This window comes from Phoca vitulina, unplaced genomic scaffold (genome assembly GCF_004348235.1).
Source record: "Phoca vitulina isolate PV1807 unplaced genomic scaffold, GSC_HSeal_1.0 scaffold71, whole genome shotgun sequence".
Taxonomy (NCBI): Eukaryota; Metazoa; Chordata; class Mammalia; order Carnivora; family Phocidae; genus Phoca; species Phoca vitulina.
In genome coordinates this window covers 9,626,141-9,653,297 of record NW_022589774.1, presented here as the reverse complement: position 1 = coordinate 9,653,297, position 27,157 = coordinate 9,626,141, and the positions used below count along the sequence as shown (strand labels likewise).

General features: G+C 42.3%; 1 protein-coding gene across 6 annotated transcripts in view; it reads right to left on the bottom strand.

Annotated features, from left to right (window-relative positions):
- The window catches only part of NPL (N-acetylneuraminate pyruvate lyase), a 46,838-nt gene that overhangs the window by 11,670 nt on the left and 8,011 nt on the right, over window positions 1-27,157 (bottom strand). For 4 of the 6 annotated variants that reach the window (XM_032393023.1, XM_032393022.1, XM_032393024.1 and 1 more), the window contains 9 exons: window positions 22,265-22,338; window positions 20,273-20,360; window positions 16,638-16,695; window positions 12,803-12,878; window positions 10,920-11,012; window positions 9,938-10,086; window positions 9,757-9,803; window positions 7,156-7,240; window positions 4,481-4,520 (listed from right to left, as the gene is read on the bottom strand). In XM_032393023.1, coding sequence (XP_032248914.1) covers window positions 4,481-4,520; window positions 7,156-7,240; window positions 9,757-9,803; window positions 9,938-10,086; window positions 10,920-11,012; window positions 12,803-12,878; window positions 16,638-16,695; window positions 20,273-20,360; window positions 22,265-22,338 — 710 coding nt within the window. The remainder of the gene's footprint in view (window positions 1-4,480; window positions 4,521-7,155; window positions 7,241-9,756; window positions 9,804-9,937; window positions 10,087-10,919; window positions 11,013-12,802; window positions 12,879-16,637; window positions 16,696-20,272; window positions 20,361-22,264; window positions 22,339-27,157) is intronic. The other 2 variants (XM_032393026.1, XM_032393027.1) reach the window with 1 other exon arrangement.

Sequence of the window (27,157 nt, the reverse complement as noted above, 5' to 3'; positions counted from 1 at the left end):
TTCCCCCTAAGGTCAGGAACGCGGCAGGGATGTCCACTATCACCACTGCTATTCAACATAGTATTGGAAGTCCTAGCCACAGCAATCAGACAACAAAAAGAAATCAAAGGCATCCAAATTGGCAAAGAAGAAGTCAAACTCTCACTCTTTGCAGATGATATGATACTTTATGTGGAAAATCCCAAAGACTCCACCCCAAAACTGCTAGAACTCATACAGGAATTCAGTCAAGTGGCAGGATATAAAATCAATGCACAGAAGTCAGTGGCATTCCTATACACCAACAACAAGTCAGAAGAAAGAGAAATTAAGGAGTCGATCCCATTTACAATTGCACCCAAAACCATAAGATACCTAGGCATAAATCTAACCAAAGAGGCAAAGGATCTGTACTCAGAAAACTATAAAATACTCATGAACGAAATTGAGGAAGACACAAAGAAATGGAAAAACGTTCCATGCTCATGGATTGGAAGAACAAATACTGTGAAGATGTCAATGCTACCTAGAGCAATCTACACATTCAATGCAATCCCCATCAAAATACCATCCACTTTCTTCAAAGAAATGGAACAAATAATCCTAAAATTTGTATGGAACCAGAAAAGACCCCGCATAGCCAAAGGAATGTTGAAAAAGAAAAGCAAAGCTGGCGGCATCACAATTCCGGACTTCCAGCTCTACTACAAAGCTGTCATCATCAAGACAGTATGGTACTGGCACAAAAACAGGCACATCGATCAATGGAACAGAATAGAGAGCCCAGAAATGGACCCTCAACTCTATGGTCAACTAGTCTTTGACAAAGCAGGAAAGAATGTCCAATGGAAAAAAGACAGTCTCTTCAACAAATGGTGTTGGGAAAATTGGATAGCCACATGCAGAAGAATGAAACTGGACCATTTCCTTACACCACACACAAAAATAGACTCCAAATGGTTGAAAGACCTCAGTGTGAGACAGGAGTCCATCAAAATCCTAAAGGAGAACACAGGCAGCAACCTCTTCGACCTCAGCCGCAGCAACTTCTTCCTAGAAACATCGCCAAAGGCAAGGGAAGCAAGGGCAAAAATGAACTATCGGGACTTCATCAAGATAAAAAGCTTTTGCAAAGCAAAGGAAACAGTCAACAAAACCAAAAGACAACCAACAGAATGGGAGAAGATATCTGCAAATGACGTAACAGATAAAGGGCTAGTATCCAAAATCTATAAAGAACTCATCAAACTCAACACCAAAAGAGCAAAGAATCCAATCAAGAAATGGGCAGAAGACATGAACAGACATTTTTCCAAAGAAGACATCCAAATGGCCAACAGACACATGAAAAAGTGTTCAATATCGCTCGGCATCAGGGAAATCCAAATCAAAACCTCAATGAGATACCACCTCACACCAGTCAGAATGGCTAAAATTAACAAGTCAGGAAATGACAGATGTTGGCGGGGATGCGGAGAAAGGGGAACCCTCCTACACTGTTGGTGGGAATGCAAGCTGGTGCAGCCACTCTGGAAAACAGTATGGAGGTTCCTCAAAAAGTTGAAAATAGAGCTACCATATGATCCAGCAATTGCACTACTGGGTATTTACCCCAAAGATACAAAAGTAGGGATCCGAAAGGGTACGTGCACCCCGATGTTTATAGCAGCAATGTCCACAATAGCCAAACTGTGGAAAGAGCCAAGATGTCCATCAACAGATGAATGGATAAAGAAGAAGTGGTATATATATACAATGGAATATTATGCAGCCATCAAAAAGAATGAGATCTTGCCATTTGCAACGACGTGGATAGAACTGGAGGGTATTATGCTGAGCGAAATAAGTCAATCAGAGAAAGACATGTATCATATGACCTCACTGATATGAGGAATTCTTAATCTCAGGAAACAAACTGAGGGTTGCTGGAGTGGGGGGGTGGGGTGGGAGGGATGGGGTGACTGGGTGATGGACACTGGGGAGGGTATGTGCTCTGGTAAGCGCTGTGAATTGTGCAAGACTGTTGAATCTCAGATCTGTACCTCTGAAACAAATAATGCAATATATGTTAAGAAAGAAAAAAAAAAAAAGAAGAAGAATGTAGCAAGAGGGGAAGAATGAAGGGGGGGAAATCGGAGGGGTAGACGAACCATGAGAGACAATGGACTCTGAAAAACAAACTGAGGGTTCTAGAGGGGAGGGGGTTGGGAGGATGGGTTAGCCTGGTGATGGGTATTGAGGAGGGCACATTCTGCATGGAGCACTGGGTGTTATGCACAAACAATGAATCATGGAACACTATATCTAAAACTAATGATGTAATGTATGGGGATTAACATAACAATAGAAAAATTAAAAAAAAAAAAAAAAGAAATCCCAAGCCTATGCCATCTATGAATCTGGATCCATATTTGCGTTAGGCACTTGTTGTAAAAATTGGACTAAGAAATTAACCTAAAAACTCGTTAGAATTGGTGAAACTATAGTGTCCAACAGAGGCAAATGTAAAACCACTTGTTAGGACACCTTATAACCTAGAGGACAATGGATTCTCCAGGAAACAACAGTCTCTGAAGACAAATTCAAAGTTAAAAATTACAAAACACATGAGAAAAAGAAGCTGCACAAGAGCTTGCAAATGCACAACCGACAAATCCCACAGCGTGAGAACAGATGATACACAATTCTGAAAGAGACCTCACAGAGATAAAGGAGGAATAGAAGCCATAGGCTAAGAGAAGGGCATATAAATAAAGTACAGGAAAATCTGGAAAAACAAATACTAGAAATGAAAAAATATATATATTCAATGAAATGAAATAGTAGAAAACAGAGCTGAAGATAGAATCAGGGATGTTGAAGGTAGATCTAAGGAAACAATACAGCAGAAAGAGAAAGGTATTTGTTTTAACTGGCTATGGTTTTTGGATCCAAGATATGAGAAGTAACTTTCTTTTGCTAAGCTAAGAGTAACAACTGAGTATCTGGAAGGAAAATACTAGCATGACCAAAGATACAGAGTATAGTTTGATGAATGCAAAATGGCCCTTCCAGGCTTATTACAAATGGCAGAATAGGGAGCTACCCTCATAATAAGACTACAAGTTTATTAAGATAAGTCTCTCCTTGCCTAAACCATGAAAGCTCCAACCTGCCAAAGAAGTCTGAAATGATTTCTTTAAAGATATGTTCTTTTAAATCATAAAAATTATCTACAAGAGTCCACTTTATATACATATGTATGTATGTACGTATGTATGTAGCTATCTATCTATGGGGGGGGAGGGCAGAGAGAGAGAGAATCTTAAGTAGACTCCAGGCCCAGCATGGAGCCCAACGCAAGGCTCGATCTCATGACACTGAGATCATGACCTAAGCTGAAATGGAGTTGGACGCTTAACCAACTGAGCCACCCTGGCGCCCCGAGTCCACTTTTAAAATGCAAATATTCTGGCAAGAGAGTAAATTCTTTCAGCTAATATCTTAGAGCTATATTTGGCAAAAATGTTGCAGTCTCACTGCTGGTATACAGAATGATCTTATATATACACAGGTACACTTTTAGTTCTAATTTTAATAGTTCAATATTTATTTAATGCACCTTAGGAACATATAAAACTATCACACCAAACCCCCAATTTTGTGAAAAGTATTGTTTAGGACAAGGGTATAATAATAGGTAATTAATGATACCTGTGGCACATAAATATGACAGAAATCGTGAAAGTGAAAAGCAGATGGGAAACACTGTCTTTAAAGAATTAAGAGAGCTCGCAGACGACCCTGCAAGAATGCGGGCCATACCACATAATGGGTGCTTGGGGCTCGGGAGGAGTTGCCATGATAAGGCAGAACGGCTCTGAAAGGGAGGTGGGAGGTCTGCCAAGAATAAACCTAAAACTTTTCCTGGACTTGACCCAGGTTCTCATGAAGCGCCAATCTCCTCAGAAGTGGGGTGAATGGTGGCATTTGTCATTTGTGATGGGATAATATTTAAGAGACTCTGAGAAGGCTTCTCTATGCAAATTCACTATATTTCCCTCAAATTTTACTTTGTCATATTATCCAAACCTCCATCCATTTGAGCTTGCTTATGTTAATAAACTCTTTTTACACTGCAAATACTCTTGGGAGAGCTGCCAGTCATTCACAATTTAGTAAGATCTATATTCAGACTGCCTTCCTCCAAGCACTCAGGCTGAAATCAGCCACGGTGTGGTAGAATTTTAATGAGCAGAGGCAAGTACAGGGAGTGAGTGCTGAGAAGGATCAAAAGATGGTGTGCAGAGTGGGAAGGCAAGCAAAGCGCTAAGACTGAGGAACAGAATTGTAGAAGGGTGCCAACTAGATTTACTTCACCACTTTACAGGGTTGGCCCTGAGGCTAGTATTGGAAATAAAACTCTGCTTGCAACAGAACATTGCAAGGTGTCCTTGTTGAGCCCTCGCGGAAAGTGACAGTCCTTCCTTCAAACTCACAGCAGACAAAGCAGAAAACTTACCGAGTTTGAGCACAAAGTTGATAAATCTCTGAATACAAAACTGGAAAGGAAAAAACAAATCTACAGTCAGTATTACATAAGCTGTGATAACAATTTAGAAATTTTGGAGGTCAAAGGACAGAAACCCCAAACGGAAAAGCCCGACACCTTAGTTTTCTTAAGGCCTGTCAGAGTGGAGAAAAACAGCTAAGTGAGGATGGTTGAGATCCATCCAGGATAAGGTAGGATCTTTTTATACATGTAAGCTTTATAAAAAGGGGCCATGAGAAAAGAGGTGCCAAAGATAGAATTGTACAGTAAAGTTAGGAAAGGGGTAGGCACCCTTCATCCATCTAGCCGACCCTTACCCAACTAAACTTACCAGCTAGAGAGGTTGTTTTCAAACTGGGGTGTGCTAACTCCTGAGGTACTCTCTAAGGGGCACTTAGCAAGGCTAAGATTTATGGGAATAAATAATTTCTAGATCCTTAACTTCCATAAGTGCTATTTTTCTAAAACTGATGAGACTAAGAATTTGCATGGAGGTGCAGATTGTTCTTTTAGATTTCCTCTTCATAAGTGCTTCTTTTCCCACTTTTGAAAAAAATAAAGACATATCTCCTGTATCACTGCCTCGGGACACCTCTGGGAACCAAATAAAGGAGGAGATCAAAATATTGGTATTGGCATCGACAGAGTGACAAAGCGATTCCTCTAATTAATGGGTAACATGTCCTCTAAAAAATCATAGGGCTTTCAACTTTTCGCTTTCAACATTGCTTTCAATGTTGCTACTCAGGCTGTCAGCTGAAAGTCACTAAAGCATTCTGTGATTTTTAACACAACTCAAAAAACTGTTCAAAGAATTGAGTGACATTGCTATAACAGAATTTCTTCTATTCTTACTACTAATTTATATGAACAGGGTTTCATAGCATTTATTTCTCTAAAAACAAAAAACAGAAATAGTATCGATGCTGAAATATAACTCATCCTAGCATTAAGTAATATTCATCCATGAATTCGTGAACTAATTCATAAAGGCAGATTCCCATCCATTTCATTAAGAGATGCATTTTCGATGACATTTTATGTTGTTTTAACCAATTACATACAGTCTAGTAACAAAAAATTCAGTACAGAATGAAATTTTAACACCCAGAGCCTTAAAAACATATATGTATATGTTCTTTTTTCCCCTCTCACACAAAATAGTATATTACATTCACAACTATGTCCTCCACTGCTTTTGTACACTTAATAGATCATGGAGTCTTTCCAGATCTGTACACAGAAAATGATCTCATCCTTTTAAGGGCTGCATATAACTCCATTGCATAACTCAAACATAATGTTTTTAACCATTTCCTTATGGATGGATAGTTGGGTTGTTTCTGTCTTTTGCTCTTATAAACGATGTAGTCTGGAACATCTCTGTATGCATGTCATTTCACTTATGTAAATATAACAGATGGCGTTTGAGTCCATGAGAATGAATAAATTCTGCCCTGACTTTTTGCTGGTCTGCTTCTTCACCTGACTGCAAATTCCTTTACAGCAGGGACCAGCTTGACTGAAGTTACGCACTTGGCTCAGCCCTTGGCATATGAATAAAGGAGTCAATGAGACCCACTCACACTAGCCTTCTGTAAGAAAAGCCAGAGAATGTGGTAAACTACATTCCTCACCAATTCTGTTTTGAGGGGGATGACTTATTTGTGTGGGACTAATGGGAGGAAAAGAGATGGAAACGGGACCAGTCAATAAAAGAAGCTGCTGAATTGAAGGGCTCCTCTCAGGGCCGTTTTACTATCTATTCGGTCCTATGGTTTTCCTGTCATACAACTCAGAACAGGTTGGAATTTTCAGAACCTGCTCCAATCTCGCTTATGCCTTTCACTCCCACTTATTTCCCTGGGATACTCCACTTAGCTACTTTTACTATCTTGAAAATCCCTGGGCCTCTTGGCCTCCGAAAAGTCCTTCTCTTGTGCCTATGCTGTTTCTTTCCACTTCATTCCACTTACCTCAAGCACACATATTACACAGCTGCGAGATTGGTTCTGCCCTTCATGAGGCTCTCCATTCTCTGGACAGCTAGCCTGCCCTCGGTGTAACATTAACGGCAGCCGCCATTTCCCCTAGGGTCTTCCCTGTAACACATCAGCTCCTGCGGCTTTTCTCTTCCTCTCTCCAAGCCAGTGTCTCCTTTTAGATCACTCACTCGGCTCTTGTTTCTGCCTGGTAGATGTTTCCAGTTCTCAGCACATGGCAGGTGAAGATGACTGACCTGCTCTGACTTTGGATTAAGTCTCCCCATTTTGGGTTACCAGCTTCACAGCTTCTTCATATACTCTGGAGACTTGGGTGTGAAGTCCTCAAGGGGATGGCATGGGGTCATTTCCCCAGAAATCTATCACTATTATTTTATAGTCACAAACATACTTTGAACACAGAGTAAAAATATCATCATTTCTAGGAGGAACAGAGAGAGAAGTCATTCCCGTATGGGGCCTGTCCTGATTAGACATGTAGGGAACATAGACAATGGGGACAGGTTTGGCTTTAAACAAGAACAGGTAAGAAGCAGAAGGAAAGTAAAGAAAGAGGCAGCAAGGCAATTTTAACGAGGGCAGGTGTGCTAGGAGTGCTGATGAGAGAGAATAAGAATTATCCAGTGGGAAAGAAAAGTTAACCTGATGGTTCAGGGCTGAAGAGAAGTCCTTTCGTTCGAAAGCCTCCAACATCTGGTTTGTCTTTTTTCCCATGTAGTTATAGGTACTGGAAAGAAAAGAGCACACACTGCAGGATCAGTAACTCAGCGGGAGAAGTCTAGATCTTCAAATCCCTTTGATGCCTAAAAGGGAAAAACAGACCAGGCCTCCCAGAAGTCTATTTTTTGGCCCTAATCTATTAGAGATCCGGTGTCTTCACTTCTGAGTTATCCGGCAACAATAAGCAGTGCCAAGAGGAGGCACAGAATACCAAAGGGGATAAAGAAAAGGAAGAAAAGTCGGAAAAGGATAAAGTTAGAAAAAAGGGGAAAAAGTTAGAGATGGAGGTGTATTTGGTAGGGAATAACAGAGGCCAACACCTGCCCCAGGGCACATGCGCAGGCACGAAGCTAGATTCGAACTGTGGGTAAAACGTAGTATCTGAGGTGAGGCCTAAAGCCTTATGCCGAGGAACTAGGTGAATGGGGCAAATCCCAGCAGATTATCTGAGTTCTCTGCCAGTTTATATATTACCTATAATATATATGCTTATACAATTTATATATTACCTAGAGACTACTTTCTAATAATAATAATAATAATAATAAAGATGATAATAAAATGAGAGATCATTTATTGTCTATTGTGTTCCAGGTGCTTGACATAAATCATGTCTAATCCCCTCAAATCCCTGGCTTCTGTTTGGTTGTGAAGAAACTATGACTTAAAGAAGGCTACACAATTGTGGCAAAGGCTTTCATCCTTCATGCTGCTATCTACTACAATTCAGCACAAATGAAAGTGAAAATAAGTTATTTGATCTGATAAAATGTGGACTTAAAAAAATAATATCCAGGGGCGCCTGGGTGGCTCAGTCGCTAGGCGCCTGCCTCCAGCTCAGGTCATGGTCCCAGGGTCCCGGGATCGAGCCCTACATCGGGCTCCCTGCTCAGCAGGAAGCCTGCTTCTCCCTCTCCCGCTCCCCTTGCTTGTGCTCCTTCTCTCGCTGTCTCTCTCTCTGTCAAATAAATAAATAAAATCTTGAAAAAAAAAATAATATCCAACTCTACCAGTTGGATATTATCAGACTAATCACTGAATTCTTAGAGAAATCAGCAAGGTAGAAGTTTACAGAAATTCTTAACAAGGATGTTTCCGCAGTTTCTAGCAACTTCTCATATAGTAAGTCAGTCTCAGAAAAATATATTTATCTTGATGTACCAAGAACAGAATGTTGTTGGTACTTCACATGGAGACCCTGGACTGAACAGCAAGGGATTCCAAGAACGTGAAGTTCACATTATCTTCTGGTAATAAAGTAAGGAAAAATAAAATGCAATAGCTGAGATAAGTCCCTTATAGATGTGAAATACTCCTAAATCACAATATGCCGGAGGAGTTTCAGAATACTAAAATTCAAATTCTAGGGGTCTTAGGCATATTTAGTTAGAGAGAAATGTAATTATAATTAAGAAGAAATAAAGTCTAACGAAATGTACTTTGCTTATAGATTATGTTGACAGAATTAAAATGCCTAGTATAGAGGCCAAAAAACAAAAGTCAAAAAAGTAAGAATTTCTGGGGGAAAAGAAAGTAAGAATTTCATGGTCAGCAGATCCCAGGCATTCAGGTTCCCATGGTAGAAATGTCCCTGTAGTGACAATGGATGTTGCAGGACGTCACCATCCTGGCTTGGTGAATAAGCCATTGAGATCATCCAACTTACTTAATCTTCATCAAAGCCATGCTCACCAAGACATGTTATCAATACTACTTTGCTTCTCCTACACTTTTCCTATATGGAGGTTATGCACTTTCAGTTAACACGAATATTTCACTCAATCCCTTGCAGGCATATTTCTAATGCATTAGGTAAACATGTGCAGTGGACATGCTAATCGAATTGCCTGCCTCTGCCTGAGTAGGCATCAGGCCATGTACGTCTATTTAGCTGGCTGCAGCTGATTGGACTTAGGTAAGCCCAACAGGCAGTGCTATCTAGTGATATCCTGAGATGAGATTCACGACCAGGCAGACACGATTGGCCATGTGCATGCTGAAGCATAGAGAGCGCACCTGGAGAGCAAGAGAGGGAAAGAGAGAGGTATGCAGAGAGACGCAGGGGTGAGAGTCTCCAGAGGACCACAGATGGAGAACCATCTGTCCTGGCTGTTGAGCGTTTTGCAGGCCTGGGTTCTCATCTTCTCTGAGGCCTGGCTGCATTTCCTCCTCTTGAGTTTTACCCAATTTCCCAGTAGTTTATAATAATGTGTCTTCTTCCGCATTAGCTACTTTCAGTGGGTTCCTCTTATTAATAACTAAGTAATTTCTGACAAATTCTGTGCATGCTCTTAGCTCATGTGCCTCACCTCTAATTGCAACAGATGCTTCTAAAAACAGTGACTGAGTTGCTAACAAACTGCTAAGCTCTACTTAATTCCTTTTTGCTGAAAGACTGGGGGAAAGAAAGGCAGCTTTCATTAGAAAAGGTGTCCATGCAAGAAGTATAACCACATAGGCAGTGAATGCCTCCACGGGGGGACTTTACATTTATAACCGTGGGGAAAAACGAGTCAGGCTTACCTACCCACTGCTCCAGTTGCTCCCATCACCAGGGCACTCAATAGTTGCTAAGCAAAAACAGACACAGGGTATTCACTTTTAGGAAAAAGAGTAAGAGAAAAAAAATGTTGCTATCTAAATAGCTTTACAAATTGTTCTGGAGGGCAACGAACCTGCTGGGACAGGCCAGTGGGCGACTTACCTCATCCACCCCAAAAAGGAAAGCAAACTGTTGCTGGCGATTCTGATCAACACATTGCCCGAAGTCTAAGAGATCGGTGTCACTGAACTTCAGCCCTTGGAAGGTGGGGATCTTATCCTGAATCCCATCCAACAATTCCTCAGCACGAACTGCTCAAAACAGAAAATGCCTCACGAATCTGCACCCCTCCAGAAAATGTCAAATCCCGTCTTGTAGAGCCCCTCACATCTGCGCTGAGTGCCAGGGGCTGTTCTCAGCTGGATGTCCCTTGCCCTCACTTAGGAGTTCCTATGTACTCATCAAATTTCAGCCCCCACGCTTCCATTCCTCGAAGACAAGAGATGAACGTTTCCAAAGCACAACTTCTATTTTTTTTTTCTTTTAAGGAAGTAGAAAGGAATCGTATCTAAAAAATAATCTCCTAAGAAATCTCATCTAATTGTAACAATCTCTTTTCTGGAGAAGCATAGTAACAATAAAAGAAAAGTCAAAAGAAGGGACACCTGGGTGGCTCAGTCGGTTAAGTGTCTGCCTTGGCTCAGGTCATGATCCCATAAATTTTAAAAATCTTAAAAAAAAAAAAAGAAAGAAAGAAAGAAAGAAAGCCAAAAGAAAAGTGAGGAGGGATCAGAGTACCTTCCTATGTACCAGGCACTGAGAATACAGTAGAGTACAAGGTAGACACAGCCTTCGTCCTTACGGGGCTTATAGGCTTGTGTCTTCTCATACAAGACACAAGGAGTCTGCTAGAAAAGCATCTTTCACACTTAAAAACGTTCATTATAAGGTAGTGTCAATGATTGATAAGAGGGACTTATTTTTGATAAGACTGACTTATTTTGGAGCCAATCCGAACCATCCGGTCAATAGTTTTATGCTTTTGTGACACAGGGTGGAGTGCGATGGAGTGGGAGTTTCTTAGCGAAACAGGGTAAGATGTGAGAGATGGAGGGAAAGAAACATGGAAAGAAGCAGTACTTACTCTTTACCCCTGTCAAGGCCGGAATGTGATAATAATAAAATGGCAATGCTGGGGCGGCAGTAGCTACCTCCTTTAGGAAATTAATCAAGATATCTGAAAGAATAGCAGGACAAGCCATGGTGTGAACAAGTATAAAACACTGGCTTTCCCTGGTAAAAAAAAACTAACCATCTATTGAAATGCAACCATCCCTCTCAGAAGCTGAAAATTCTTGATCCCTCTCAATCATCCCTGAGATCGATACTGCAATGTCTTTGCAACACTTCATTCAAAGGTTTATTTTCCTTTCTGTAGAAAGGCCAAAATAAGATGATCACTTTCCTGCTGTCCTTAAATACTATTATAAAACTGGTGCAGGGCGCTTGTGTGGCTCAGTTGGTTAAGCGACTGCCTTCGGCTCAGGTCATGATCCTGGAGTCCCTGGATCGAATCCCACATCGGGCTCCCTGCTCGGCAGGGAGTCTGCTTCTCCCTCTGACCCTCCCCCCTTTCATGTGCTCTCTCTCATTCTCTCTCTTTCAAATAAATAAATAAAATCTTCAAAAAAAAAAAACAAAAACAAAAACAAAACTGGTGCAAACCTTCCCACATATTAAGAGAAGCTCTTGAAATACTCTTATCAAAGCCAGAAGCCCGTCGGTTGGACTCTTGTGCTCTTACCCCACAAGGGCTAAATGTGGTCAGTGAACAAGGAATTTGCATTAGGATCAGAATCATCAAGTTGTAACTGAGAAAATTCTACAACAAAAAGATAAACATTTGCTCAAAGAGGGAAGTTATAAGAATAGTGGCACACCTCACAATAATTCAACCAGAGGTTGGCACTTTTCCCATTTGGGGAGAAATCCAGATATAGCAGAAGAGAATTCATTCTAATTTACTGAGGATTTGCAATTTCCTACATCATCCTCCATGAGCTTTCACTGCGACATTACTGCAGAGGATAAATAAATCCAGCAGACTTGCTTACACTGGAGAGTGGGAGAGAAAATACTTCATCTGAATACTGTGATGATGTACTCTGTGATAAATATTTGACAAAAATATTATGTATAACTCATTATCTTTCCTTTGTCTGTCTTTTTGGGAAACGTATTCATGTAAAATTTTTATAACCATGTGAAAAACTTTTAAAATGTTCATTCTCAATTCCCAAGGTGGCAGTATTTAAATTACTTATCCTATATTGACAATTATTTTCTCTCTACCAATAATCGATGGTATTTCACGATAATTTTGACCCAATTACATTTAGCTATGAATTTATTTAATCATGCATGCAATCATGGATTGTCTGTTTTCAATCCTTTCAAAATCTGTATTCCTTTGTTTGCTAATCAGAAGGATTAAAAAGACTCAGTATACTTGGAAACCACAAATAGTTTCCATAGAGAAAGCAGAGGAGGAGAAAGCAATTAACTTGGTAATTTGGAAGACCATAGATCTTTCTCTGAAATCTCCCTCAAATTCATTACTGACTCAACCTTGAATAGAACATGTAGTCTCAAGATGCCCACCACTTATATTCCTCTTTTTTTGAGAAAAATTATCCCATGCTTTGCCATGTAACTCTGACTCCCTACACAACTGACTAGATTAGGGGTGGACACCTGACCCAACACAGGCACCTGTAGGTTGACCTGGGGCTTGGTGGATGACCCAATCAGATTACTTGGCAAAAGAGCTGAAGCCCTTCTTAAGGGAGTCTTTTCTTGTATGGATCCAGGGAGACCAAATATTCTGGACAGCTACTGTACCGCTGCAACTTCACGCCCACAGAAGTCCATACAACTTTACTTTCAGGAGGTCAGCATGACCATTTTGAATGAAGGCAAAAAGAAGTGGACCACACGAGGCACTGTGTATTAAGACTATTTGCTTACCTTTGTTCGTTGGCTTGAGAAAGAAAGGTGCAATGACAGCGATGCCATCAGCTCCTATTTCTGCTGCGTGTCGGGCCTTTAAAAGAAGAAGACCATTATGGGTTTGGTGACAATTTCGATGTCTGTGGGTTGGGGGGTGGTTTCCCCACATCAACAGGCAATTCTCTGATACCAGCTGCATGTCCTGCAATTCTATTCAACTCTGATACTATCTACCTGGAGACAGTCAGATTGCACAGGTTCAGGGCTCCATCTGACAAGACTACCCCGCTTCCCTGAACTTTAGATGCTAGTCACAAGCCTAGGTCATCACCTGTGCTCCTGACCGACTGGCTACAGAGTTGAAGGTTCTCATGATCCCCTCCTTCGGTCACTTAATTTGCTAGACTGGCTCACAGAACTCAGAGGAACATCTTACTTACTAGGCCACCAGTTTAGTATAAGAAGATATTAACTCAGGAACAGCCAGATGGAAGAGATGCCTAAGGCAAGGTATGGAGAGAGGGCTTGTAGTTTCCATGTGTTCCACTCTCCCCAAATCTCCACATGTTCACCAACCTGGGAGCTCTCTGAAACCTGCCCTTTTGGGTTTTAATGGAGGCCTCACTACATAGGCATGGTTGATTAAATCACTGGCCACCGGTTGGATATAATATATTTGAATCATTTGTTTAGCACTCCATTAGGACAAGAGTAGAAGGATAACCTTAGCTGAAAACAAGAAAAAAAGGAAACAGCTAAGAGACAGTTGATGGCAGTGCCCATTCAAACATCATCCAATGGAGTTATGGCTAAGCAGATGCCAAATTACAGTCTCATTGGCAAGATTATCCCCACAGTAGGGGATTATCCCTATAGAAGGGGATTATCTCTATCCTAAGATTATCTCTACATTATTCTAGTGTTCAGCTCAATGGATGACAACCTTTCACGTCATGACGATATTTTAAAATTTGTATCACACATAGGAAAAGAAAGCAATTAAAAAGAGATGAAAACAGGGGCGCCTGGGTGGCTCAGTCATTGAGCGTCTGCCTTCAGCTCAGGTCATGATCCTAGGGTCCTGGGATCGAGCCCCGCATCGGGCTCCCTGCTCAGCGGGAAGCCTGCTTCTCCCTCTCCCACTCCCCCTGCTTGTGTTCCTGCTCTCGCTCTCTCTGTGTCAAATAAATAAATAAAATCTTTAAAAAAAAAAAAAAGATGAAAACAAATTTCCTACATCACACTACCTTAATCGAAAGACCTACTGAAAGAAGAACAATTCACGCATAGGAAGAATAAATCAAGTCTCCAAGTTCTGATTCTAGGCTTATTAAGCAACCACCTAGCAATACGCCTTCCCTTGTGGCTTACCTAAGAGTACTGAATTGCAATTTTGCAAAAATATATATATCCCATTTCTAAATTCAGTAATAGGAAAAACAAAACCCATCAAGAAGATGTTGGGACTAGATCAAGTCATTGTAATCTTGGAAATCAGAATATATAAATTCTGAAAACATGGTTAATTTAGTAGTGGTCCAGGTTCTGGGCCTGCTGGTAAATACCTCAACACTTTCGAGCTTTCTTTTTTTACCCAATTCACAAAGTCCTCAAAACCACCAGGTCATGTACTTTTCTGCCAGAAACTTTAACTCCTTCCATTCCTGCCCTTTGCTCTACCTAATCTGCTAATCTCTAAACCTGGAGCAATCCAATTGTTCGTGTTCTTGAACCTATGTTCTGGTTGAAGACTATACCTAGAAAGAAATTTTCATGACTTAGTTGAATGGTGGTAAGACAGATTTATGACTGGGCGCCTGGGTGGCTCAGTCGTTAAGCGTCTGCCTTCGGCTCAGGTCATGATCCCAGGGTCCTGGGATCGAGTCCCACATCGGGCTCCCTGCTCGGCAGGAAGCCTGCTTCTCCCTCTCCCACTCCCCCTGCTTGTGTTCCTGCTCTCGCTATCTCTCTCTCTGTCAAATAAATAAATAAAATCTTTAAAAAAAAAAAAAAAAAAAAGACAGATTTATGACTTACAACTTCAGTTGGTTTTTTAGCACCATTGGGCAATCCTTTTTAAAAAATTAACTAATTAGGGGCGGCTGGCTGGCTCGGTAGAGCATGTGACTCTTGATGTCAGGGCCATGAGTTCAAAACCCATGTTGGGCGTAGAGCTTACTTTGAAAAAAAAAATTTTTTTAAATTGTGACGAAACCACATAAAATTTACCACCTTAATCATTTTTAAATGTACAGTTCAGTAGTTTTAAGTATATTCACATTGTTATAAAACAGATCTCTAGAACTTTTCATCTTGCAAATCTGGAACTCTATACCCATTAAATAATTCTTCCTCTCTGCTTCTAGCCCCTGGCAACTACCATTCTACTTCCTGTTTTTACGAATTTGACTACTTTAGATACCTCATTTCAGAGGAATCATATAGTATTTGTCTTTTAGTGACTGGCTTATTTTATTTAATATAATGTCCTCAAAGAGTTTCACCTATATTATAGCAGGTGACAGGATGGATTCCCTTCCTTTTAAGGCTGAATAATATTCCATTGTATTGTTAAAAAGAAAACCACAGGACCCAAATGGAGTCACTTATATTAAGGACTCATGTCAGCAAACCAAGACTTAATACCTAACCTGACTTCAGTTTCAATCCTCCCAGGAATGTAACCTTTAAACTGTCAACATGGAATTTCCTGGTCAGCCCTAGGAAATTTACTGTCAGGCCCCTACCATTGCCCTTAGGAGGGCGACCTTGCTTAAAACAATGTGTTCTTTGCTAATAATTTCCTTTTTCTTGCTCCCTCTCTGTCTTTTACCTTTCCTTTTCCACAGCTCGATAGAGCTCCTTTCTATTTGCTAGATTGGATGCTGCTGGATTCATTCAATAAAGCCAATTTGATCTTTTAAATTACTCATTTGTATTTTTGTCCTTTAATAGTACATATATACCATATTTTGTTTATCTATTTATCCACTGATGGGCATTTGGGTTGCTTTCACCTCTTTCTATTGTAAATAATGTTGATAAGAACATGGGTGGGGACAATCTTCCTGTGCTTCAGTTTTCCCTCCCATTCTCCTGGGCAGTGATTCTCACTTTTTACTGCTCTTCATCTCTGAACCCCATCTTCCATCTCCTTCATGCCCAGCAGATGGCTTTGCCTTTTGCTTCTTAGAGAAACTGAGGTTGGCTCAAGTTCTTCTCCCTACTTGCAAACTGAGCTCCCTCTATACCCACCCCACGGAGGAAGACGGGCCTCTGTCTCCTACTCAAAACTCTGCTACAGAAGTTATCACCTCGGGCTACTCTCATTATGGCTCCGTGCCTGCTTCTGGATGGTGAGCTCTGAGGTCCCACACCTCATATTCCCCAGTGACAGCATCCAATATATAGCAAAAATGGTATTCAGTTTAACTTCAGCATAAAAAAGGAGCCCCTTCCCTTATGCAGAATCTAAAAAAAAACCAAAACAAATGAACAAATAAACAAAAAACCAGAAACAGACTCAGAGAACAAACTGGTAGTTGCCAGTGGAGGGAGGGCAAAATAGGTGAAGGGGATTAAGAGATATAAACTTTTAGTTATAAAATAAACAAGTCACAGAGATGAAAGGTACAGCATAGGGAATGTAGTCAATAATATTGTAATAACATTGTATGGTGACAGATGGAGACTACACTTATCCTGGTGGGCACTGAGTAATGCACAGAATTATCGATTCACCATGTCGTACACCTAAAATGAATATAACGTTGTATATATCAACCATGCTCCAATAATAAAAGGAAAAGGAGGCCCCTTGAGTGGTCTCTCCCAGATGGACCTACATACCTACCAGTTCTTGTGAATCTTTCAAGCTCAGGGCTCCTACATGAATTACCACCTGATCCAACCTGCAAAAGAGAAAAGGCTGTTGCATCACTTGGAAGTTTACAGTAACATGGAAGGAAGGGCTGAACTACCCTGGTTTGTACTGGTTTTGGCAGTTAATTAATGTCCTGCTAATCTCAACCTCAAAACTATTAAATTCTATAGTGGTCTATTTAAAATGAATCTAATAGGGGATTAAAAAAAATGTCCAGGGAGTAAAATTTAAGGTCTAACCAAGCAGAATTTTGAAGCCAAGAGTCAATCAGTATTTGAATATGTACTTTGACGAAGCACTGTTTTAGATGGTGTATTGATGGTGATATGTGTGGAGATTGGTGTAACATGGAGGTATTTCTGGTTGGAGATGAAAACAAAGGATCTTCAAAGAGTACAGCCAGGAACAAGCCATATGAGAAATGAATTCACTGTAAAAAGCTTTTTCCTATCTTGTCAGTCCTCAGAATTTGGCCTCTTATGAGAGGTTTCCTCTGAGACCCCAATATTCACCTTTGGGGGTGCTCCATGTGGCCCCATGGGCAGAGGCCACAGTGAGCCTGGTGTTCTCAGAGGATTAATAAAACTCAGTTGTGAGTCTAGTCACCCCAGCGACTCCTGAGGGACCCTGAATAACATGCACATGCCATCTTCAAGGGGTGGAGACACCATATTCTTGTTTAGGCCCCATCAGTGAGTCCCAGTGACTCTTGACTTGCCATGTCTCAGGTGAAATGGGGCCTCACTAAGGAAGTGATGTGATCAGGGTTGCATTTTTAAAGATTTTATTTATTTATTTGAGAGAGAGAGAGAGAGAGAGTGAACAGAGGGGTAGGGAGGAGCAGAGGGAGAGGGAGAAGCAGACCCCCCCATTGAGCTGGGAGCCCAACCTGAGCTGAAGGCAGATGCTTAACCGACTGAGCCACGCAGGTGCCCCAGGGTTGCATTTTTAAAGGATTAAGACCTTTGAAAGGAGAAAGGAAGGCTGACTGATAGGCTCTACTCTTACCAGCAGCTTTTCTGCATGACCTCCTTAAATCTTTCACACCTCTTCTCCTGGCTTAGGTTAAAAGAAGCCATCCATGCCTTCCTCCCTTCCACCCTGCTGCTAGGTGCTGCTAGATAAAACCATCCTATGGCTTTCATCCCAATTTGTCCTTTCCCAGATCAGGAGAACGAGGCTCCAAAAAGCCTTCTGTTCATCATGACTTACTTCCCTTCCAATTCCCTGCAGTGGCTACTTCAAATCTGGACTATTCTCAAGCTAATTCTAACTCAACTCCTTGTTCCTGGCAGATGTGCTCACTTCCCACACCAGAAATATACAGAGGTTTCATACACAGACTGCCCCACTTCTCTTCTGCACCTCCACGCTTAGCCGCATCCTCATCTATGCTTTCCTCCCAGCTTCTGGGCTGTCCTCTCAAGTTACGCTATCTACTTTTGGTTTTGTTTCAACCCTCTCCCCATCCCCCAGACCTTCCCGTCAAAGGTATCAGCTGTCTACTCTCTTAATCTCTTCTCCTGTAACAGTGTCTGTTCAGCAGAGAAACATGCCCAAGACTTCCCCACTTTAAAACAAACTAGGAGGGCACCTGGGTGGCTCAGTCGGTTAAGCGGCTGCCTTCGGCTCGGGATCCCAGGGTCCTGGGATCGAGCCCTCCATCGGGCTCCCTGCTCAGCGGAGAGCCTACTTCTCCCTCTCCCTTTGTCTCCCAGCTTGTGCTCTCACTCTCTGTGTCAAATAAATAAATAACATCTTTAAAAAAACAAAAACAAAACTACCCTTCTTTTCATCTTGCTTCCTCCTCCCTAACCTACCACTCCATCTCTCCTTCCCTTTGCCAGAAAATGTTCCGAGAACGAGCTGTGCTCATGGCCCCCACCCCCGCACATCTGAGGCGATCCACGATCCACAGTTCACGGCAGGCTGCTCCCGTTTCAACAAACCGACTGGCTCTGCTCTCTCTGAGGTCATTGGTCACGGTCACTTCAAACCAACCGTCTTCTCAGCCCTCCATCTACTGACTTTCACAACATCTAACATTTATAACAAATGTGATGACGAACACAGCATCCACTGCAAATAATTACAGTGAATTCCCGTATAAGACTTGCTACTACGTGCCAGGCACTGCTCGAATCCTCACCACCACCACAAGATACATACTTTTATTCCAATTTCATAGGTGAAGCACAGGGCGGTTAAGTGACTTGTCTGAGTTCAGAAGCCTAGCGAGAGACAGAGCCAGGACCCAAACTCAGGCTGTCTGGCTGTAGAGTCCCATGCTACAGTGGCACGCTCTGAACCATTCCTCCTTAAGTAGCAGGATTCACCTCCGACCTCCCTCCTGCCCTTCTGAGAGCTTTCTGTCTTTGCCCTCTTCCCTATCTCCCCATTTCTGGTGCTTTTCTTTCTTTCTTTTTTTTTTTTAAGATTTTATTTATTTATTTGACAGAGATCGATAGTGAGAGAAGGAACACAAGCAAGGGGAGAGGGAGAGGGAGACGCAGGCTTCCTGCCGAGCAGGAAGCCCGATGCGGGGCTCGATCCTGGGACCCTGGGATCACGACCTGAGCCGAAGGCAGACACTTAACGACTGAGCCACCCAGGCACCCCTCTGGTGCTTTTTTTAATGTTGATCCTTAACCTTCCTCGTTTCTCCGTCCATGGTTTTTAATCTTTTTGGGCTCACAATCTGACTGGAAATGAGCTGAAAGCTGATGGATCAGCAGAAACTGCTTCCATGGACATGCACTCAGCCTTGGCATACAGTTTCAGAGTCCTCAAGGTGCTCTGAAGCCATTTGAGGATCCCCAAGGAGGTCATGGGCTTCACACTGACAACTGCTCCAGGCTCACTTGGGACTTACCTCCAATCTTCGCCTCCACCTAACGCAACAACAATCATTGCCTTCTCTGATCCCTGTTTACACTATCAGAAGAATCAGTGTTAAATTTCATGATCCGACATCTCCATTGGATGGCAAGCAAGCTGAAGGCAGAGACCCTGTTTCATCTCCCCGGTGCCAGCACAGTGCATCCCACACAACAGAACAGATAACAAATAAAGCTTGGTTAATTGAGTGTGCTTACTGAACGGATCCGTCTTACTTGACTACCATGGCATGAATTGAGTCCCGAAGACTACAAAAAGCAGCACCACAGAGAGCATGTTGAGTCATATGCACAGAGATGTAGGGAAGCAAGGGCTGATAGAAGCATCAGGTACCCATCCTGAGAGGGGAAGGGGTTGGAGTTGTTCACAAGAGCCAGGGGACAGCAGAGTCCGTCACCAGCCCCTCCCCCTCTTATCCCCTCAGCCCAAGGACAAGTAACCCGAGGGGACTGGCTTTGTAAATAGATAAGGGGCAGCTTCCAGCTTCCAGATGGACCTCTGGGAGCCAGGTGGGCCTTGCAGTCTGGCTGCCCTTCCACCCAGAAGGGAGGGGTTCTCCTCTGCCTCAGCTCCTTGCCAAAGTGCCAGGATCCCCATGCCTCAGGCCTGCCCTCTGACCAGAAGGTGGGAGGCTGTGTCAATCAGAAAAGAGCCATACTCTACGCAGCTCTCTTGAAGAGCGCCTTTATCCTGGTGACGCCACTCACTTGTTCCGCCCTTTGGCCACCCACTCCTCTGCGACCTGGCGACGCTCTGAGACGCTCAGGGACAGGCCTTCTCCCGTCGTGCCATTCACTGTTCCAAACAGAGTCAGTTAGTGGGGCCAACCAATTCCTTTTGCTCCTCCAACACCAACGCTGGAAGTGCAGGGTCAGAACTCCCTGCTTAAGGGGAAGGGACGTGGGGAAAGATCAGACGATGGAATCTGGAGGGGAAATGCCATGTTTCCATTTTTATCTAAGACTCTGTCTTTTTTCCATCTTCACCTTGTTCAAAGCAGTGGGAAGGTTAATTATGACTTGTAATGACAAATCTGTCCTTGCAGAGTATTTGAAAGCAGACTGAGATAACTGTCCTCATTTTAGGCAAATATCCAATGATTTGGGCTTGAATGGCAGGAAAATCAACACCACCCACTACTGGGCTGTCAAAGGGGTCAAAAGTGGGAGTTACTTATGAGGACAGTGGTACATGCTACAGATCTACAAAGACCTCAGTCTATAGTTTAACATGATGGTAGCATTCTAGGACAATTTTTTCATGGTAATTCATAAGAAAACACCAAGGATATTAATATTTCTTGTTTAAGCACTCTTTCAATAGTCACTTATTTTCACAACAACCCTGCAAAGTACAAATGGTTCTTCTCATCTACAGAGGCAAAGATGAGGTTCTAAATCACTAAATAAATTTGAATCCAAAGCTGTGTTTCTAAAACTTTCCCTTCTAATACAGTAATCTCTTAATGGATCACAGATAGTATGCAAACAGCACTAAGATACATTACTGGGGCCTAATGCATTTGGATCTCCAAATACTGAGTGCTCAGTTGGAGAAGGGGGGGGAGAGTAGGAAAGAGTGTTTTTATCACTCCTTTAGGGTCTTAAGACACTTCAAGTATGCTCTACTAGTAGGGATGTTCCTACTTCTTCCCTATACCCAGGGGAGAGCCGTGGCCCTTTGAAGATTAAGAATCAGTCTTCCCCCACCATGGCTTGGAGCTGTAGGGGGACACCAAGTGGTTCTGTAATCAGGTTCTGGTTTTGACATGTGTCCTGACCACCTGTTCGCAAAGGTTTTAACCTGCCTGGATTATGACCTCGTGCTTCCAGTTCTTGAGGGACCCTGGTAGAGCAGGAGCTTGGGAAAAAGCTATAGGGTCCAGTCTGTAGGTGTTCAAGCACTCAGAACACCACACAAGGAGCAACTCAATCACAGGTTTGTATAGTTCTCAGGCCTAAAATGTTCAAGGTCTGATTTTTTAATTTCCACCGTCCATGAAATAAATGAGGATAACTGCTGGACCTGTGATTCTTTTGTGTGCTGCATTTATTTATTTATTTTTATTTTTATTTTTTTTAATTTTTTTTTTTTAAGATTTTATTTATTTATTTGACAGAGAGAGACACAGAGAGAAGGAACACAAGCAGCAGGGGGTGGGAGAGGGAGAAGCAGGCTTCCCGCTGAGCAGGGAGCCCAATGCGGGGCTCGATCCCAGGACCCTGGGACCATGACCCGAGCCGAAGGCAGACGCTTAACGACTGAGCCACCCAGGCGCCCCTGTGTGCTGCATTTAGTCTTTCTACATTTATTATATGAAAAGTCTGGGTGAAGACACAATAAAGCCCATTCTTAAGAGAGAGAAGTCTGGATTTGGCTGTTACTCTACCATTCCTTGGCTAAGTGCCTTTAGGCACCCTAAATAATGTATCTGAGCCATAGATTTTCTTCTTTAAGTTGGGATAAAAATAACACCTTATCTGTTTTAAAGGTACACCACCAAATTAGGTAATCTCTTGAGGTGCTTTCCAGGTCTAAAATTGATGAGTCTACAGATTCACAAATTTTACTTAGCTTAGCCAAGCTCAGTCATAACCTATGACACAAGACACTGTAACCTCTTAATTAGTAACCAGGTGAGAGCTACTTTCTAAGGACCGGGCTAGAGATGTCTAGAGAAATGTTTAAAGATGACTCACCAAAAATGTTCTTCACTCCCTGTTCTTCCACAAGATAATCCACATACTGACCAATGACTGAAAAGTTGATTTCTCTAAAGGACACAGGAAAAAAATGGGAGAAAAGCATATTTAATCTTTAGATTATTATTCAACCAATCCTCAAATCTATAAACTGCTCTCTTTTATTAATAATTATTAAAAGTCCACCCAGCCATATTATGCTAAGCAAAATAAGTCAGAGAAAGACAAATACCATATGATTTCACTCATATGTAGAATTTAAGAAACAGAAACAGATGAACATAGGGGAAGGGAAGGAAAAATAAGATAAAAACAGAGATGGAGGCAAACCATAGGGAACAAACTGAGGGTTGCTGGAGGGAAGGGGGTGGGGGTGGGGTAATTGGGTGATGGGCATTAAGGAGGGCACTTGATATAATGAGCACTAGGTGTTGTATGTAACTGATGAATCACTAAATTGTACCCCTGAAACTAATAATACACTACATGTTAACTAAATTGAATTAAAAAAAAACAACTCCACCTGGCCAATTTATAAAATTCTTAACTTGCTCTAAATAATGCCTGGCCTTTTCCTTGTTTTTTGAGCCTGGTGATTTCTTTACCTATTCATATATGCCTCACTTATGTGAGCAACACACTGTTATTTATCACAAAGGCTTTACCTTTAAACATCCCCACAAGTAGTATTTAAAAAGTAATTACTTAGTAATCTTTTGCTCTTTTGGGGAAGAAGGATGACTGGGGCCATGGTTAAATGAGAATTTAATATTTTCCACTTGGTGAGAAGCAATCATTTTTTAGGCTTACAAGATAGGAAAGTTGGATCTTAACAATTTAAGAATTTTAGCACTTAATATTTGTGACAGCAAATGAAAGCTTCAGTTGTATTTGCTAGTTTTAAAGCAAAGAAGATTAACACTGGAGAGGAACTTTGCTCCCACTGCCTCTCAAAGCACAGTCTGTGGAAGAGCGTCTGGGGAGTCTGTAAGAAATGCAGAGCAGCCTCCCTCTTTAATGGCTCATGGTATTGTAACATTGCCCTCCCTGCCCCACTTGTTCAAATGCCAAATCCTGGCCTCTGTCTTGCTGAGCAGGGAGGATTCCTGAATGCACAACAGGAACAAACTTGGGTTGTTCTCACCTAAAGGACGGATGGGCAAGTTATCCGCCTAGACAATCTATCTCAACACCCTCATTTAGGTCAGCTTGACCTGCTCAACTTGAAATGTCTAAACCTCAGACATTCCTGACCATTTGGAACCTGCTCCTGGCTGCTTCCATCAAGCCCTTCACCACTTGGGATAAGCGACGAGATGCAGGACAATCAGCAGTGGTTTTGTTTGCAGGATAAAAACCCAGATTTTGACCTATGATGTCCATCTACCAATGCAAGTAACCAGGAAACAGCTCCCAATCACACTTCCAAATCACAGATTGGAAACAGGAAATAAACCTAGTGGGCAACAGCCTGTGTTGGAATCACAGATTCAAACACAGTGGCTCCTGGACACTTTCACTGAAGTCTTGACACCTCCCCAATCCCATCCCAGCCCCGTACTCAAGATCACCTAGAGTAGGCCTGGCTTTTTCACTGAGGAGGAGCTTGGAGAGCTCTGGATGGTCAGGGCTGGTAGGTACTGTACTCCTTCTGATGTGTGTTCTTTTGGTTTAATCTAATGCTTCATCATTTGGAAGGGGAAGCTAGAGAGCTTGTTTCCATTTTCAGAAATACTTAAGGAGAGAAACTGATTCCATTAGGGGATGTATATGTATATCCCCAAAGTGGACTCTAAACTCAGCAGGGACCCACACCGCCAGTCTACTGCATGTGCTCAGACTCTACCTGACTCCAATGAAACACTCAATCATTACTGCTGTTACTATTCCTCATGATGAAACCCAGAAATACCTCACACATACCTCATACCCTCATCAAAGTTCACGTCTCCATTACCACGAGGATCATTTTGTAAATTGTTTATGCCCACCCTCCAGGCTAGAGCAAGGACTTCCTGAAGGCAGACAATGTGCCTTTTATACCTGACAATCCCTTGTCTGCACCTGGCATAGTGCAGAAGCTCAATGAGGAGGAAACACCCATGATCTCTGCCTTCAGAGCAGCCTATCCCCACACCTGCAGGATACATGTAAACATTATTAACTGAGGAAAGGAGATGGCATAGTATACAAATAACTAGAATATTAAGGAATGTATGTTGAGGGCTATGACTGAGTTAGAAAGTGTACAGGGGTTCAGAAGAGGGAATCACTCCAATTAGGGAGGCTGGGAAAGGAGACTTCGAGGAGGTGGTGGGTCTGGAATAAACAGGATGAAACCCTGCACTCTTCCTTCCCTCCGACGTTCTTGAGTTGCTGTCTATCTGGCCCTATTCTGGTGCCCTCCTCTTTCCAGGGAGTTGGCTGCCCCCTTAGGCAGATCGAGGCCAGTATATGAAATCCGTGGTTTCTTCTCCTTCCTCAGTGAACTCCACACTTCACTCTATGTCTTCAGTGGGTAATGCTTCCATCTACACTGACCCCCTACTCCTTTAGACTTTGCTGGATGACAGCTACAAATTCCCTCGGGTTAGGGGTGATACATTATCTATCCCTTCAAGAAAGCAGTTTGTTGCTTCTTATAAAATGCCCCTAGCCTACAGGAGTGACGCTAATGGTAGAATTTCTGGGCAGTGGCAGAGTTACCCCAAAATGTCCTTGGACAGATAGTCTTTTGGAACTACCAAATCCTCTTAGAGAAAAAGGTTGAAAAGAGATGGCTCCTCAATGTTTGACCTTCACAGTGATAAAAATTTGTTTTCTTGTTATAAAAGAGGACGGAAAAGCCAGAAGATCTAACAAGGCCAGGCCTACATTTCTGTACAGTACTGAATGGTGGGGAGGGTCATGGCTGCCCCCTTTGGAGGCACAGAAGCCCCCCAGACCACCTCAGGGATTTCTGGTCTCTGTCTGACTAGAGGTGCAAGTTTGCAGCCCTTGGCATTGTTGTTCAGTGGCTACAATCACAAGTGAGCCCAGGGAAATTACCCAAAGCTGTTACCCTGGTTGTCCCAAAAGTACCCCAACAGCAGGGCCAAGGTAGGAGCAGGATGATAATTCTCTCTGGGGACTTTGCTCCCTTCCCTGTTTCTCCACCGTAATCTACCTCTCTGCGGTATGTGGGTTTATGTTGATTGCTGCGGGCACTGTATCAGGCATCCGAAACCCACTAGAGACTAGAATATTCTCTTCCTTGCTGGATGGCTGTCTGGGGTTCATTGCTCATGGAAGTAAGAGGTGGCACAAACCAGTTCTCTTCCAAAGGTGGGACCGGAATGTCTCTTCCTTCGTGAGCCTCAAGAACACATCCAAGTACTGGCCATCTCAGGGCTGAGTGACTCAGAACCAAATCCCATGCTTGCTGAAGTCACTCCCCTACTTACCTCCAATTCACTATCTTAATTTCAATTCCCATGGGTTCAGATTCTTTGCCTTAGGTCTATGATTTTCTTCCAATTTTTCATACCATAGAAGCTATGTCATTTATTTTTGAAAGTACACACAATATAAAAAGAAGGAAAAACCCACTCATTATCTCCCTGGAGATTATTACTCTTAATAGTTTTGATATTTTTCTACTCACAAACACACAGTGCAGCGTTTTCTTAAATGGATATGGTCATATTGTACAAAGCATTGTGATATTTTTCTTACTTAGCATGCCAAATTGAGTATTTTCCCGCTTCTTCAGATATTCTGTTCCTGTATGGGCTACACAGCATTTCATTTTATGAATGAACAGAACTTAGCTAATCCTCTAGACCCTTGGGCATTTTGTTTACTTCCAAACCATGTAAGAGGAGAGAATGTTTATCCAATTATTTTTGCCACAAATTGAGGCCCTGAGTGAATACCGTTTGAAACAGCATGTAGGCTGTATCTCTTCTCCTAGGACAGAAGGATAAAGGAATTTTTCTGAGGTGGCTTTTCAGAGAAAAATCTCTATTGCTGTTCATTTCCTCTCCTGATGTATGACACAAAATGAAAGACTTTCACTGTATTTGAGAATACAGAATCACTAGGGAGGTCTTTTCATAACTGGCACACATGTCAGAAAATCTGATGTTCTTTTTTTTTTTTTGCCTTTTACATATAACTCTCAGCATTCAAAATCAGATGAAAGTTATGTGTGCTTTTGGCAAAATAACTACTTGGCTACTTTAAAACTCCTTCGGCAGAGAAGTATTCAGGGACCATAACTGCCCTGCCTTGCCAGAAAACATTCTGTTCTGGGAATCTGGGTCATGTAGTCTCCCCACACAGTTAAAAAGACAATACCAAACTCCAACTCCAGCAGTCCAAGACCCTTCTGACTGGGGTAACCAGTCTGTTTTTACTAGAGGGTGTTGTGAAGATTCCCATGGTGAAGCCAAAGGCATTTGAGGGAGAAAACTTTTTTTTTTTTTGACATTTTAGCCAATCTGAAATGTCTTTCTTTTTTTTCTTTTTTAAAGATTTTATTTGTCAGAGAGAGAGAGTGAGCACACAAGCAGGGGGAGCAGCAGAAGGAGAGGGAGAAGCAGGCTCCCCTCTGAGCAGGGAGCCCAATGCGGGACTCGATCCCAGGATCCTGGGATTCTGACCTGAACCGAAGGTAGACACTTAACTGACTGAGCCACCTAGGCGCCCATGAAATGGACTTTCTATTTTAATGACTGTACTTGCCCAAGGAAATAAGTGACTTCTTGAAACAACTAAGGAAAGCAAACGTCTTCTAGTGTGTGGAAAGATAAGAGTTGAGATGGGTAGAGAAGGACCTTTCTCTCTGGCTCCAAGGCTAGGTGCAGTGGGTTAATGTTTTAGGATCTTGGTCTCATCAACTGCAGAAAC